General features: G+C 37.5%; 1 protein-coding gene across 1 annotated transcript in view; it reads left to right on the top strand.

Moving 5' to 3' along the window:
• LOC129780335 (protein phosphatase Slingshot) overlaps positions 1-17,864 on the top strand; it is a 54,129-nt gene that overhangs the window by 14,872 nt on the left and 21,393 nt on the right. Inside the window, exon 3 of the mRNA XM_055788486.1 lies at positions 8,520-8,859. Coding sequence (XP_055644461.1) covers positions 8,520-8,859 — 340 coding nt within the window. The remainder of the gene's footprint in view (positions 1-8,519; positions 8,860-17,864) is intronic.

The raw sequence follows: 17,864 nt of genomic DNA, 5'->3' as shown, positions 1-17,864 counted from the left end.
CAAATTTCTGCATTACTCGAGAATTAATCAAGCAAATGAAACCAAATTAGTTGTATGAAGGTTTTAGGATGCAATAAATGTTTCTATGGTGGTTAGACGCTCCTCCCCCTTCTGCATTACTCGAGAATTAATCAAGAAAGTGAAACCAAATTTTGCATGTGGAGATTTAAGGGTGCAATAAATGTTTCTATGGTGGTTAGATAGATATGATCTTTCAGGAAACATTTCTCCCAGCGGTATTCTTTTGTTATTATGTGTTGCAAATCACGACACAAAAGAGAACGAGACAACTCTGCATCGGCTCGCACTTTATTGCACACCAGCATGCAAGCAAAGCTATCATATACGCTTTTGGTCAGAAAGCTTATTTTCTTCTTTGCCTCTAACATATGCATATCGACCTCTCCATGCATCATGAAACAGCAGGATCGTACGGACCACGCAAAGCGAAAGATTCATATTCAGCTAATGTAGCAGATCCTGATTTTGAAGTCTCAGAGAGTGCAAACTATATTATTATTTAGCTCGATAGAGGCTAAGGGAGGGTAATCAGATTATATTTTCCATTTTTAACGCCGCTATCCCTTGAAATATGTATATTCATATAGACCGCATAGTTTTACTAGCAACACCGCTCCAGTGAGAAGCAAAAACTCTCGCGTTCTATCTCTATTCCCATTCGCTGCTCTCCGCAAATGGTGACTGAATGATGACGTAATTTTTCTTGTATAATTTATTGCTTTGCACTTTTCTGTGCAGTGGGTTTCGCTCTAGTAAAATGGGACGATATATGCGGTTCAAACTTGTATGCAGGCTTCGAAAATGGTATGCGATGTTTGATACAGATCGGATATGCAATCAACAGTCTTCGTTCCTCTCTTAGTTTAATCACTAAATGTTACACAAGTGATTACTGACATTCATACAAGTATCTGAATGATCCTCTCATATTTGGTTATATTTTCGTGAGAGTTTACTTGCATGACAGATTGTGTATCATTCGATTTTGATCGAAATCCAAACACTGCCTGTATACATACTGAACTGGTATATCAATATCAATGAATGAAAAAACTAGGGATATTTCCTTTTGCTCACATTCCGTGAACGCAGAGCAGAACGAAAAAGAGAATTAACGGAACTGGATGAATCAACTGTGAGGCTTGCTGTGATTGCGAGGTTTGGCGTTGGTTTATTTTCGGTATCCCGAATGCAATGGTATAATGATCGAATGTGGTCGGAAATTCAGCTGAAAATATTGATGTGATACATATATTTCCAAGCACTGATTGTTATTACTGATAATTTTAATGCTACTGATCGGCCACTTAAGGGTGAAGTATGATTTCATGTGTATTTTGCCCTAAAATATCACGAAAACGTAAGTATTTGCAACTCTTTGTTTCTTCTCCATATACTTCATATGCATTGTAATCAATGACGACATATTTTTTTGATTACCGATTCAACCTGTAATGTGCCACACTAATGTTCATTAATAGTTTTCAGTAACACGGATGAATCTCCTGCCTGAAGCTAATTTTGTTTTTTGTTCGTTATAACTCGTTTGACGGTTGTGAGTACACGAGGGCCACCATTTGGAGTTTCAAAGAGTTAAAATAACATATTTTCTAACAATGAAAATAATTACATTAAAATTGTTCCCTTCTGCTTTTTTATTTGTGTTTCATTCAACTTGCAGTTCTACGCCTCGAATGATGCACCCTGTAAGTAGATTTTCTTACTAGAAGAAAAACCTTGAAATCTCAGAAAGATCCTCGATTATATTGGGTTGGGGAATAAGTACGTAGCGAAGCTTTTATTTAAACAAGAAACAAAAATTATATCAATCAGTTACTTAACACTCTTATACTCGCGCATTGGTCTGTCAGACCGAGAAATCAATAATTCGTTCATTTCTCAGAAAATATCAACACTACGACTTTGCGATTCTCTCTAGCTTCGTTATTCGTCGTTCGTCATCGTTTGGCGTATCACATGTGTTGGTACAAAGGGGACGTGTGCCATTTTTTTAACACTTTCGGTCTGACACACCGACGCGAGTATAGGAGTAACTTTTTTGGACAAGTGCCTTTTTTCATATTCTAGAATATTAATGAATGAAATGTTAGTGGCGTGGAATTTATATTGAATATAATGCATAAGATCATTACCGGACTATTTTTATTTGATTTCAGTCCCTTTTGTAACTGGATTGAGCGGATCCATATATTAACTATTCGTCGATATTAATCGTTAGATTCATACGTTCAAAAGCAAAATATAAATGCATAGTTATTCGCTAAATATAATGGTCACACATATACACACTTGTGGAAGAATTTCACTTGTGGAATAATTGTAAACAGTAAACTATAAAGTAATCGGTGGCTTATGGTAATTTTTAACAGCTACAGTTTCGGGGATATTTTTTTTTATAATGAACAATATCGACAGTTCCTGGAAAACCTTTTATATAATCTTTTTATGCCCCATCTAAAAAAAAAGGCATTAATACTCAGTTTACCAAAAATACAGAGACAAATGATATTAGAAATATGCAAACTTTATATTCCGGAACCTTTATCATCTGGTGATTATCTAGAAGGCCGTTATACATTCTTCTCTTCGATAAAAGACCCGAAAAACACGCAACAACTGCATGGAATGTAAAAAATATGTTTGTTTCGAGCATACAGTTATGCTATGTTCTGATTCTAACTCCAATGAAACCACAATCGATTAATACGTTTTTATGATATTTTCTAGCTCTTTATACTTTCATGAATTATGTTCAGTTGCTTACTTTTAATTAATAACAGAGAAAAAATCGAATTTCGTTATTTGTGTCGGAGTATCAAAAATTACACTGTTTTGAGGAGGATGAATTAGATGATCTATTAAAACATAATAAAGAAAACATATTTTTTTCGAGTTTTTTTGACGTAGGACTACGTCTAACCGGAAGATATAGGGGGTGAAATGGAAATCTAGGCACTGAACAAGTCGACTCGAGCATTTCTCAATAGATCGCAAATGTTTTTGCATCAATTGATAGGAAATATATCTACGCATCTATCATAACGAATAACATTTCATTTTTCTTGAGATAAATAATTGAATAATTGTGAAATATCAAGCATTGTCCAAATGCACTATGTGCCCATTTTTGATTGGCCCATTTTGTGCTCCTCAAATCGTACCGATCAAAACGGGCAACCAGAGCAGCAGCGAAATAGAATGAAGCACAATTGGAAAGGAAAAAGAAAAAAATGAACGAAACATTGGTCGCAGTCTCACACATGCGTAATTCTCGAGCCAGCCAGTCAGCTTAAAAATCCCCGCTCCGCTGCCGTAACGATCATTCTCATTCAAACCGTACACCACATCGGTTCGCATCACAACACATCAACAAACCAACCCAAGTAGCCATGTCTGGACATGGTAAAGGAGGAAAAGTGAAGGGAAAGGCAAAATCCCGCTCGAACCGTGTTGATCTGGAGTTCCCCGCAAGGGTAGCTAGGCCGAGCGCGTTAGTACCAGTGCACCAGTCCACCTAGCCGGCGTTATATAGTTTCGGCCGCCGAAGTGATCGAGTTAGCTGGCAAAGCTGCTCGCGGCGATAAGAAAACCCGCATTCGGAACAGAACACATTCGGTTCGGTGGACATCAAGACAACAGGCAGTTGCAGCGAGTGGCGAGTGGCAAACGCCATCGCAAAACGGCAGCTGGTAGCAGAAGAAAAAAGTTTGTTCTTTATACAATCTGCTTTGGTGGAAAATCCAGAACAAGGCGGCATCGAGGGCGTTCGAAATGGTTTTTTTCAAAACCACGAGTACTAAGTTTTCTAAATTGGAACCATTCCATAAAACAAGCCGCTTTTCAGGGCCATTAAACCTTCCAAAAAAGAGTTTAGGAAATACAGTTCAATGCTTTCTAAAACAATATCCAAAATAATAATAAAACACAAATTGATTTTTTCATAATTTGTTTGCCAGGATATGATGAATATGTGAATTTGGCAGTTGTTCTGAGCTTATTGATAGTTGGGGACTTTCTTGATTATTCAATTTTCACCAATTCTTAAATTGTTTCCAGATTGAAAGTACAGTAATTTATAATTAGTTCGACATTTAGCTATTGGACGGACATGTAATGCGACTTATTTAGTTGGACATTTTTGTAAACATAGAGATCCAAATTATGACCCCACATTGAAAGTCGACACTGTACCACTGTCTTCGCAAATGTTCAAAAAATCGCCTCCAATGCGACACTGAGTGGCGCTTCGGCACGTCGCATTGAATGTAATTTACTGTACAACATGTCACAAAGCTGGATGGGAAGAAATTTTCCAACTGTGAAAGCTGTGGCGAGTGACAACAAATCGCTAAACAGAAAGGTTTAGCCGAACAAGATGGGGATATCGAGTGATAACAAAACAATAAACTCTTTAGATTGAAGATAATTTTGTGATCCTGAAAAGGACCCTTTTTAGCCTGCATGTGAATCCAACGAGCGAACAAATCGTAATGAATGTATTTTTTTGCCATCGCTCCCTTTTAACGCTCATTCGTTCGTCTCGTTGGACTCGCCCCTCGGGCTGAGTCTGCCGATTTGTCTCTATCCTGTGAGTGTGTACCGCTAGAGTATAAAACACGCGGACCCCAAAAAAATATCTTATTTTCTTTCAAACCGTAAACCCGTGTGGTTGTACGGCATCGGCATCGTGGATGTAACAAAGGAGGACAAGTTAAGGGAAAGGCAAAGTCTCACTCGAACCGTGCAGGTCTCCAGTTCCCTGTTGGTCGCATTCACTGATTGCTCCGCAAGGGTAACTAGGCCGAACGGATTGGTGCCGGAGCACCAGTATACCTAACAGCGATTATAGAGTTTCGGTCGTCGGAGTGCTCGAGTTGGCTTGCAAAGCTGCTCACGACAATCAGAAAACACGCATCAAGAACAGAGCAGCTTCGGTTCGGCGCTCATCAAGGCAACAATTAGTTCCAGTGAGTGGCAAAATGTTTCACTGGCACGTCCCATTAAATGTAATTTACTGAACAACATGTCACGAGCTGGATGGGAAGAAATTTTCCAACTGTGAAAGCTGTGGCGAGTGGCAAACGCAATAGCTAAACAGGAAGGTTTAACCGAACAAGATGGGAATATCGAGTGATAACAAAAACAGAACACCAAAGGTTCTTTTCAGAACCATCAACATATTCATAAAGAGTAAACAGTAAACTAATCCATTTTTCAGGTAGATAGGCAGGTATTCACGTAGGAGAAGAAAATAAAACAATATATTTAAAATATATATTTAACAAAAGCTGTCCCCTTTGTATAGTCCTACGTCACTCCGGTTATGTCCCCGGCATTACCCATCCGTCTTTTTCATTTAATAATACTCTCTTCTTCAAATAAATGCCAATAAAGCCACAAAAATACACAATGGCTACATTACAGAGAAGTTCAATTTTCGGTCTGTGACACCGTGCGCGAGTATACGTGTTATGACGCGAGTACAGGAGGGTTAATTATATATTCGCCGCGGTTCATTTTGACGTAGGACTACGTCTTTCATTTCTATACCGGGGTGTAAAATCAAAGTTTCGAAAACGAAAGCGTTACGCCGGAGACCGAGATTTTGAGCGTTAATAGCTCCTAAACAAATGAACGAAATGGTATGATAAACACTTCATTCGAAAGATAAAATGTCTACGCGTTATATACTTGTTACTTTTTGATCCAAAAACTTGTTTCAATAGTCTTAAAATTGCTTTCAAAACAGGCTATTGAAATCACCAATCGGTATATAAGCGAGCGCCGCTCGGAAATCCACTCAGTCATAATTGAACAGCGATTGGAGCATGTTGTCGCTGTTGTGGTGAAGCTCTTTATTTATCATGAAAGCGCGGATGAACGGTGTCACCAAGAGCCTGTTTGTGCACCCTAGGCCAGAAGGGAATCTATCAGGAGGAGAGTGTTGCTACAAACGGTTCCCTGGGAAGACATCGCTACACACACATACACGCGCGGCTATTAACAGGTGGTTATCGAGTTGGCATTAACCACTGGTGGGCTTCCAGTATCGAGGAAAATGTGGAAATAACTAATCGTTACTGAAAATAATCTGCCAGTTCCTTTGGGAATTTTCAAAATATATTCATGTGAAAGAGTTTAATTGAATGTTTTCTATCCATGAAACACTGTGACCAAATACATTTGGTTTTGTGATTTTTCAATCAATCGCAATTAACAGGATAGCTTCTGAAGATTATTCTTCCCCATCAGTAGGATATTTCCGTATCCAATATTGGATGCATAAAACCTTGTGCCTCCAACGTAACGCTCTCGTTTTCGAAGTTCTTCAAATATTCATTCATTCAGAATGAATTCAGATTCAACTTCAAACAAATGATCTCTAAATCAACGATAGTCCTACGTCACCCTTGCGGTTATACCATAGATATAACCCACTTCCTGTTTATTTTTTGTTTTTTTCCGACTGGTTTGGTGACCGTTCTCCTTCAAAAGTTCAGATGTTCTTCAACGAATGTCGAAATTGTTGCTTTTTGCCTCCTGGGTATTCCATTTCTAAATCTCAAAACTAATAAAACATAAAATAATTCAAAAATACAATTAACATAGTTTTGTAGAGCAGAAAGAATTCTATTGAATGAATACCGCTGTTTGTCCGCCGTTCGTCTTTACAACTTATTCACTGGAAGGATCAGGATCGTTATTTAATCTTTAAGTCACACCTGTAAACCTATTGAAAGCGCGTTTCGGGTTCTTCTTTAAACTTTTAGTAGGGATACCGAATGACAAGGTTTTATATGATAAAATGCTGTTTCGATAGTTTACATATCGATAGCCAAAGGATGCGAAATCTTGATAATCCTTTAAAATAGCCACCTATACTAGGATGAATCTAAACATCGAGGTTTCTAACTTAAGAATGAAGCCTACGTGGAAGAATCACAGCCAAACTCGGTTGAACTGAAAAGCTTCTGCTAAGGCTTCCATCCACACAGTATCTTTCGGGTAGCGAAAAATCCCCAAGATTGTTCCACTCGATAAAACCACTCGCTAATGTAGAAACTTTTCCCCAGGAAGAAAACCCCTATTAATCCGGGTCTTTCGCTGATTTGAAATTCCGATTTCATTATCCCAACTCTGCGCCACAGTCCTTTCCAGAAGTAAAACTTTTGAATCACGACGGCGATGATGACGATGCGGATGATAACGACCGTATGTTCAGACAAATACACCTTTGTCACAGAAAAATGTACAATCAAAGGATATCTCGGACTGAGTCCCGCAGCCGAGGGTCAAAAATGGCTTATCTCACGCAGTCCCACCGTGCGGATCGGGTATGAAAGAGACGGACGGACTGGGAAAAAAATGCTGTCATTTTGGCGGGAAGAAGCGATTCACAGCCGAAGATAATAAATGATATCATAACTCTTCCTCAAATTAGGCAAATTATAATAGTCCTGCTGTTTGTGCATTCGCTCGATTCGCTCGATTCGCAAGGTGGAGGGCAAGCACTCGGGAAAATTTTGCCCCAAGAATTCACTAGTAGTCGTTGCGGAAAATTTATTATGCTTTTCAGCAACAGACTGATCCCCTCCCATGGAGGCCATTCAATTTTTCTTCTCGCAGCGTACGTTTCGATTTGGCACCGTCTGATGAATAAGCCGAAAACGGAATGGATTTCAGTAGAAACGATGCTAGTTTCAGATTTCCAGTTGCCTTCATTATCGTTATTAATGTTTTAGCAAGAAGCTGTAATAACGATGCTACGAGTGTTGGCATCCTGTGTGAGTAAGGGTCTACCCTCATATCATATTCAGGTTGAAAATACTATGATATGCAGTAAAAATTATGTAAGAGTAATCTTGTTTGACTTGCTCGGACTATCGAATTGAAAGGATGATTATCGCTAGGCTTTCGAAACGAAAGCAATATATGCATAATCTAGGATGAATCGATATCGCGTTTAATCGCGTTTACGCGCTGGGAATCGTATCCAAATCGGAAGACCAAAGCCATCATCCGAACCACCGATGCCTGTAGCTACAATTTTTCAAAAGAAAACACAATCAAGCTAGACAACATACGCTCGAGCAGCGACAGCAGTGTCCCTATGATAACCGATATAAACTATCAACGCTTCCGCCGTTCCTTTTCTGTCCATCGAATGGCGACCAAAGCAAACGCGCGGACAAAGACAAAAACTGATGCGACCGTGTGTGTGTGTGTGTGTGCGGTTATCACATGTCCTGTTCTGTTATCCGCAAAAACCAATCCCGGCTGTCTCCGATTGACTACAACGATGCAAAGACCAGGCGGATTCCCAGGTACGCTTATCTATCCCACAGCTCTGGTGACACCGACGAATGCATCCCAGGATATATGTTAGTCCGTTAGACCTCGAACTTTCTCCGCCCTGCTGCAACGTGAGTCAGAATTCAAAGTAGCACACATCGTCATCGTTTGCTCTATCCCAACAGGTTTATGAGCTGCCCTCGCCCATCTGCCATTTATATGCACATTGCCCAAGAGGTGTGGCTTCCCCCCCCGGCGGGACCTGCATCAGAGCCCATCCGAACCGTCGAGACGGTTGGTTCTTCTGGGCTGACACATCCCACCTGTTCGGATCAGAAGATGTGAGAGCTGCTGGATCTGCCGCACACTCTGTGCGATGTCTGGTTGGGAATGGTTGTGGTGCGAGTGTCGGTCTTTGCATATTTCTGCCGGAGAATTCAAACTATGCAGGCGGCAAAGTGGTCGACTGCTGTGGCGAAGACGAATGCCACTGGTGTATGGCACACGTCGGCACATTGTACGAACGTAGGTCAAGAGTCCTTGCCGCTGGTAATTAGTTGAAGATTTGTAACAACCAGTTTGGTATTGGCGCCGTCGGATTACGGTTGTGCACAGTTTGCTAACTTAGTACCACTACTCTCAGACGAGACTAATTGGAAGTTTGAAAGAAATATTCATTGCAACATCAGCACTGCTCTCGTAATTCCTTTCCGCAAATATAAATTACTAGCTGATCCGGCAAACTTCGCCCCGCCCAAAATGGATGTTGGATCAATACCTTCAAATGTTCACGTTTCGATTGAACCATTGAGCTCGTCATTATAATATCAAATTATTTTCAGATTTCAATTCTCGTTCAAAATTTTTCAATTACTCGCAAATAACATGTTTCTCCGTTATATGAAATACATGTTTGATACAGGAAATATAATAAAATGAAGACATCTCAAATCGGATGATTCCTTCCTCGAGTTTTTTGCTTACTAACACATTTGGCGATCCGTTTTTATTATTATAGTTATAAAATATAGAAGTGCGTTTGTTTACCTAGAGATCCAATTTCACTTTCGAACAAAGATCAATTTCGTTAGTGCAAACATCAAATGGATTAACAATGCTTGCCACGATGTAATTGTAGAACATATGAACATATTCACTTTTCCGAGTTTTTTCATTTTACTTCAGAGTTTTCCGAAAATTTTCAATTGTCATGTTTGGTTGGAATATGGTTCGATAAAATATGTGTCAAATCATCATAGAAACATTCCTCGTACCCAAAAATCCTCACATGTCGAAATTTGGCTCCGTTTGCTTGATTAGTTCTCGAGTTATGCCGAAATTTGTTTTGCATTTGTATGCCAGCCCCTGCCTAGAGAGGGGAGAGGAATGTCGAATCACCATAGAAACATTTTTTCCCTAAAACCTCCTCTAGCCAAATTGAGCAGTGCTAAACCACGCACCTTTGCCCGATTAAGGACGAGGGTCGACGACCCCTTTATAGTCGGCTGTTGACAACGGCTTGAGAGACAACAATAAAGAGATAGCGGTCGTATAAGAGCATCATTATTATTTTTTTTTGCATGTATATTTTTTGGCGTGGGAATACGTCTAACCGGAGTATAAGAAGGTGAAATGAAAACCAAAACACAGAACAGGCAAATGAAACATTCCGAATGCTTATAACTCGAACATTTCTTAATAGATCGGAAAGATATTTGCATTGTCAGGAAATATTTCTACGCGTCTATCACAATTAAAAAAATTTTTCCATTAGATAAACAATTGAATAATTGTAAAATGTCGAACATTATCTAAACGGCCTAACTGCCAAGTTTTGATTGGTCCGATTTACGGTTTCCCCAACACAGACTTCAAAATCAATGTAACTGTGAGAATCCGCTTTGCAGATACATGCAAATAGGGGATATTTTGTTCCCGCCGAGTTGTGTTTCCCCAACATGGACTTCGCTTTGCCAATATATGCAAGTCGGGGGTATTTTTGTTTCCACCGGAATGTGTTTTTCTAAGATGGATTTCAAAACAAAGATGCCTGGAGGAATCCGCATTGCAAACGTACTTCTAAACTGAGAAGCCTGGGAAAACCGTTATTTCTGATACTAGAGGTGAATGAACTTTCGCGGTTCGAGAACTACGTAAACAAGAGAGTTGCAATAAATTCAGAGGAAAATGTAAAGTACAATGATCGTTTGACGATTCTTCCATACACATACTTTGGTAGTACTAGGCATCATATCAAACGTAAAGGACGGTCATCAAATGTACTTGTAACGAAGATCCTATTCAATTCATGCAGACTTTTACTTACAAAGCAAATTTTCATTCATTCAATCGATAATTTAATCAATTCAAACAAATGCTTACTAAACAACGGTAGTCCCACGTCAACCTTGAGGTTATATCCTAGATATAACCCACCCATTCTTTCTTATTTCTGTATTATAGTGATTTTTAGCACTTTTTGACTGGTTCGTCACTTTTACTTTCATTTTTGAAAGAATGACGGGATGCCAATCAAACTTTTGAAAAAGCTGGAAAAAATGAAAAAAAAACTGGAAAAAGCTGGAAAAATTAAACAAAATGGAAAAAAGCTGGAAGAATCTATTTTTAAAATTTCTCTCATTTTCTATATTTATATACATAAAAATGGAGTGATATCTGTCTGTCTTTCTGTCTTTCTGTCTTTCTGTCTTTCTGTCTTTCTGTCTTTCTGTCTTTCTGTCTTTCTGTCTTTCTGTCTTTCTGTCTTTCTGTCTTTCTGTCTTTCTGTCTTTCTGTCTTTCTGTCTTTCTGTCTTTCTGTCTTTCTGTCTTTCTGTCTTTCTGTCTTTCTGTCTTTCTGTCTTTCTGTCTTTCTGTCTTTCTGTCTTTCTGTCTTTCTGTCTTTCTGTCTTTCTGTCTTTCTGTCTTTCTGTCTTTCTGTCTTTCTGTCTTTCTGTCTTTCTGTCTTTCTGTCTTTCTGTCTTTCTGTCTTTCTGTCTTTCTGTCTTTCTGTCTTTCTGTCTTTCTGTCTTTCTGTCTTTCTGTCTTTCTGTCTTTCTGTCTTTCTGTCTTTCTGTCTTTCTGTCTTTCTGTCTTTCTGTCTTTCTGTCTTTCTGTCTTTCTGTCTTTCTGTCTTTCTGTCTTTCTGTCTTTCTGTCTTTCTGTCTTTCTGTCTTTCTGTCTTTCTGTCTTTCTGTCTTTCTGTCTTTCTGTCTTTCTGTCTTTCTGTCTTTCTGTCTTTCTGTCTTTCTGTCTTTCTGTCTTTCTGTCTTTCTGTCTTTCTGTCTTTCTGTCTTTCTGTCTTTCTGTCTTTCTGTCTTTCTGTCTTTCTGTCTTTCTGTCTTTCTGTCTTTCTGTCTTTCTGTCTTTCTGTCTTTCTGTCTTTCTGTTTTTCTGTCTTTCTGTCTTTCTGTCTTTCTGTCTTTCTGTCTTTCTGTCTTTCTGTCTGTCTGTCTGTCTGATTCTTATGGACTCGGAAACTACTGAACCGATCGACTTTTGGTCGATTTTTGGGGTCGGGGAAGTTTCTTACGATAGTTAGAGACCCCTCCCCCCTCTCTAAGGGTGGGCTGCCATACAAATGAAACACAAATTTCTGCATAACTCGACAACTAATCAAGCAAATGGAGCCGAATTTGGCGTGTGAAAGTTCTAGGGGGAACGAAACGTTTCTATGGTAGATAGACACTCCTCCCTCTCTCTGAAGGGGAGGGGGGCTTCCATACAAATGAAGCATACGTTTCTGCATAACTCAAGAACTAATCAATCAAACGGAACCAAATTTGGCATGTCCAGGTTTTAGGGGGCAAGAAACATTTCTAAGGTGGTTCAACACTCCTCCCGCCTCTCTAAGGGGGGGCTGTAATAGAAATGAAACATAAATTTCTGCATAACTCGAGAACTAATCAAGCAAATGGAACCATATTTGGTATATGGAGGTTTCAGGGAACAAGAAATGTTTTTATGGTGGTTTGACACTCCTTTCTCCTCTCTAAAGAGGAGGAGGGAAGGGTGCTGAACAACTCGAGAACTAATCAAACAAATGGAATAAAACGTAGCATATAGAGGTTTTAGGGATCGATAAACGTTTCTATGGTGGTTCGACACTCCTCTTTCCTCTCTAAGGGAAGGCTACCGTACAAATGAATCACAAATTTCTGCATAACACGAAAACTAATCAATCAAATGGAGCCAAATTTGGCATGTGAAGGTTTTTGAATATGAGAAATGTTTCTATGATTTGATGACACCCCCCTCCTCTGAAATTGAGAGGGGTCCCGTAAAAATAATATATATATATTTCAACCAAACATGACAATTGAATTTAGTTAATGTGATAAAACGCACTCATATATCTTCTTATATCTATATAAATGAAAATTGATCACTGAATGTGTTGATAAGAGCAAAACTCGAGAAAGAAATTGTCCGATTTAGGACTGTCTTTATTCTATTTTCTGTATCAAACATATATTCCATGTAACGGAAAAACATGTTATTTTCAAGTGGTTGAAAAATCTTGAACGAGAATTGTGTCTGAAAATAATCTGATATCATAATGACGAGTTTTGGTAATACATTTTAATAATATTATTATTTGTTTTACATTTTGTATCATTCTTACTAATTCTGACTGTTTTTTTATGCTAGAATTCCGCGCAATGTTTATGTTTTTGGTCTATTACTTAGCTTTGTTTTGTTCAAATTGAATTCTGAAAACAATCGATCAATCTAATCCTGACTCTGCTTCCTGTTTCTTCATAGTTCTTTATTTCTACATAATTTTTCGATAGTTAGAATTTCTCGCATAGTTTTTTTTTCTTGTTCTGCTTCCTAGTTATGATTCGTTCGAATTGTATACTATAAACAGTCGCTCAAAGGTTGCTGAGGAATGCGGCAGAATCAAACATGTTGACATTTTTTTTTTATCAATTTGTGATAAGCAAAATTTATGTCATATCTTTTTGGGACAAAATTTTACCACAAAAGAAGCATCCCAGGTATAGGATCTCCCTATAGGAATGATCGATTTTCTGGATATCATTTCGATCGCAAATATTTCGAACACACCCTAGAAGGGGAACAATTTACATATGCTTCCTGTCTATAGCAATAGTTGGATCAATTATCACCACGTTGATAATTAAAGAATCATTCTAATTAAAACGTGATAGAACTTGATTGCAGAGTGTAATGTTAAACTTTATCGAATTGGTCTTGAAATCAGCTACTTCGTTGTGTGAATTTTTATATAGGGGAACAGCGGGTAATACGGACAGTGGGGGTAATATGGACAGATAGTTGATTTGTATAGATACATTTTCAATTTCAGATTTCTTTTAATGAGAACAATTTCCACATGTTATTCTAAAATTGAAGCCATCCTATGGCAATGAATACTAATCAAATCATACATGATTCACGTGTGGATGTAATTTTAGCTGCTTCGATATTAAGCATTTCGAATGGTTTAATATTTAAATTCGATTCGCTGATGGTTATATTTCGGTTTGTGAGTTAACAGAGAAGTGATATTAGGTATGTACGGAAAATTAAATTCATTTTTGAGTGGAAAATTTAAATTATTGAAATAATTGTATTGGTGAGGTAAAATGGACAGTTGCTACTGGAAAGGAGATGGACTGTCAAAAGTCTGTTTAATCTGTTGCTGAGGAACGACCTGCGTCTATAAATGGAAATCAAATCGCCAAATATGGACTGTTTAGAAGCTGACTGGAACTAAAAGCATAATAGTTGAGGGTCTGCTCGTTTATACTGCTGAAGGCACTTTTAGGTGAATTAATTCGATTTTTCTTCATTCAACGGACATTCGTGATGAGTTCAGATCTTGATTGAATAAAAGTATTCCTCTCGCGATCGATAATCATCTCCGGTTCATATATTACAAACCTGTCCATATCACCCACATTGACAAAAATGTTGTACTTTTCGGTCTGTTTTAATTTTAGTAAAAAACATTGAAAAATACTTTTTTGTAAAATATTTGTCTAATTAGGTGGAGAAACAGTATATTGAATTGCAAGAAACTGCATTAAAGTTTTGGGAAACATGAGTTTCCAAAGTAATTTGGTAATTGAAGTTTTTCTTAACATGTCCGTTTTACCCCCACCTCTCCTACTGACAAATATTCATTGATCATCTACATAAACATTATCCAAACTGTCATAATTTTGCTGATTGGACTGAATATCAACAAATCAGAGGCAAATTAGTGAGAAAACACCGTACCGTACTTCTATGTGCTTATACTAGATATATAAAGATATAGAAGAATATAATTTCGAGGAGTAAAAAACTTGAAAATTTCGACGAAATAAAAAAGCTGGATAAAACTGTGAAAATTTCTAAATGGAGATTTTTTACCTTTGGCTGTTTTGCTGGCATGCTTGAAAAAAACTGGCAATACACAGAAAAAACTGGAAGGTTGGCAACCCTGGTCGGGAGTGGGAATTGAACTCGTGATCTTAGCATGAGAGGTATGGATGTTACCACTACGCCAGATAGCCTTCACAGTATATGTACAATGTTTCTTCTCTCTTTATTCTTTCTATTCTCTATTTACTTTTCACCTGTCCCTGTTTGACCTTTCTCCTTATATATCCTGTTTGTGACGTCACAATTTTTCAGTAATTTTCATGTGTATACTTGCGGTAACTATGGTTTAAGTTTTTCTTTTTCTCTCCGTATTCTGGTAAACCGTCCAGAAAAGTTCACCTTCCAGCTGCTCTTTGCAACACCGTCGGAGACTTCCGCGCTTTTAGTCTCTTTTCTGCGCGATGGCGGATACGGAGTTCAGACTTCCAACAAAATGGCTGGCTGAGCAGTTGCTGGGGAATAAATCCGCACGTAAAATAAAAGGCCCGCTGAACGGACCTTTTATCCAGATTTTGCAGCTCTCCTCTTCCTACTTTTCTTATCCTTCTATTGTTCTATAACTCTGTTTTTTACGTAGATTCCATATGTTTTCCTCCACCATCTCTATTCACTTCTTTTTCCAATTTTTCTAATGTTGAATTTAATTTGCTGTCGCACACTTCTGACTTCCTTTAACGGTTGAAGTCGTTTTCCGGCACTACTTATTCATCGAGGTTTCCCTTTTTTCTCAGCTTTTGTGGGGGGGAACAATTAGTTTTTTTCTCTGCCCAGTTGGTAGCTCCGTTCCATGACGGTAAATTAACACTTTAAGAACCGGGAAGAACTATGTAAGACATACGCCTGGGATCGCACGTTTTGACTTGTGTGAAGTTGCTTGCTTTGCTTGCTAGAGGCTTCAAACTTTGCGGTTCATTCGCCTCTATGTGTGAAGTTAGCGGATGAAAGTTCAGCGGATAAAAGTTTTTGTTGCGTGCAAGTTTCTGTTCAATGTCTTGCTGGATTTGATGAATAATGAATTATTTCCGTTGAAATAAATTGATTGTTTATCAAGTAACAACCTTCAAAATCATGCTCATTAGATAAAAAATTGAATCATTCATCTTTCCACATAATTTATTTTTTTCTTGATCGTGACAGAGAAAAGTTAAAATCTGAAACGTGAGCATGGGTCAATATAGGAAAATATACTGAATTTTAAAAATCAAAAAAAGTTGTTCGAATAGAGTTATTGAAGTATTAGATAGAGAAATATTTCACCTATCTTCCAGCCACAATTTGATTAATCGGAAAAGGTTCTGAAAAATGTTATAGGCCAAGTTGTATGGGAGGGAGTCAACCGCGAGTAATCGGTTTTCTACCTTACTAACCATAGAATTAGGAAATTGTGTGTATATAGTTATAAAAATATATTAAGAACTCAGCTCCCTCAAACTTATGTAACTGAGCCTGTAAAAATAAACGAATTAATAAAAAATGAGTTGTATGGGAGAAATTAATTATTTTAAAGAAAATTGAAAAAAGTTATTTGAAAGGACCGACAACACATTCTCGCGATAGTACGCATTCGATAAAGAATATTTTTATTTATTTTTAGCCAAATTTTCATTGGTCGGTAAAGGGTCTAAGAAATGTTATAGGCTGAAACCTGTACAACTTGTACGGGTGAAATAAATTGATTTAAAGAAAATTGAAATAAGTTATTTGAAAGGACCCAAACTCATTTTCGAGATAGTACTCATTCGATACAGAATATTTTTTATTTATCTTTAGCCAAATTTTCATTGGTCCGAAAGATATGGGGGGTCTCAGTAGCCACATTGGTTGCGCGTTCGCTTAGTAAGCGATCGATCGTGAGTTCAAAACTCAGGACCCTCATTGACCATCTTTGTGTTGATACAGAATAGCTACGTCAACGCAACAATCATCCATACAACTGCGCTGCTCTGCAAGACACATCGTGCTGCTGTTCTATAAATAACTCAACAATGATCAATAAACTGTCTCCGCTGTCCGGTGGTCCAACTGGATAATGGAAGAACAGAAAGAATACTCTTACGCCTAAATGGCTACTGTGTGAATGTACCATATGTAATGGTAAAGAAGGAATACTGGCGAACGGCAACTGTATAATGTACTAATTATAGATATGATAACCATGTGACATGTACACGATTAAAATTCGGCTCTGTTACAGCTGAAATGCTAATGAGCCTTAAAATAAATAAATGGGATAAAAAAAGGGTATGAGAAAACTTATTAGCCAAAACTTTCACAAGTTGTATTGTATAGAAATTTTGACTATTTTTCGAATCGCTATCCATAGGATTCATGGTGAAAAAAGTACCTTTTAAATTTTAGCACGCCAATCTCAATAGCTTTGAGTTAACAAATTGAAAAAAAATACTGAAAGTGCATCTTACTGTGATATATCGAGAAATATAATTAAAAAAAAAATTCATAAAAAATTGAAGTATCTACTAAAAAACTCTTGAAATATTGATTTTTTTTTTAGTATTTAGAGATTCAGTACTACTATAAATCGTATTTAAGTGCGTTCCTACGCCTTTTATAGATATGTGTGATTTTTCAAGATAATTATAAGATAATTCTCCTATATGGTTCACTGTAAGAGCTATAGTGAAAACATTAGTTTTTCTTTTTTTCCCCATTCTCAATAGGCTTGGAAATGAAAACATGAGAAAATACTCAAAGTACATCTACTATGGTGTACCGCGAAAAATTATTGTCCCCTGCGTAAAAAAACTGGGTGTATTGAATTTATTAGAGTTTTCAAAACTGTTTTTCGATGATTATTTATTGAACTATTTATTATCAAATACGAATGAGAAATTTTTCGTTCATACAATAATATCTCAGTACTGAATGTTCCACAACAATGTTATAGAAATCAAATGAAAAATAGTTGATAACGTTAACTGGATTCGCTATCTTTGAAAAAACAGAAAGAAATCGATTTATCATTTCTTACCGATATTTTTATCCACTACATCTACATACATCGAAATACGAAAGATTTATATCCGATCTTCATGCGTTGATATTTCTCGATTTTAAAGCATTTAAAAAATCGCCTTAAAATTTCTTCGCATTCTGTTCCTTCATTTTTTTTCGAGT

This window comes from Toxorhynchites rutilus, chromosome 1 (assembly GCF_029784135.1).
Source record: "Toxorhynchites rutilus septentrionalis strain SRP chromosome 1, ASM2978413v1, whole genome shotgun sequence".
In the NCBI taxonomy this organism is placed as follows: Eukaryota; Metazoa; Arthropoda; class Insecta; order Diptera; family Culicidae; genus Toxorhynchites; species Toxorhynchites rutilus.
Note: the sequence above shows the minus strand (reverse complement) of the source record. Positions and strands in the feature narration are given on the sequence as shown.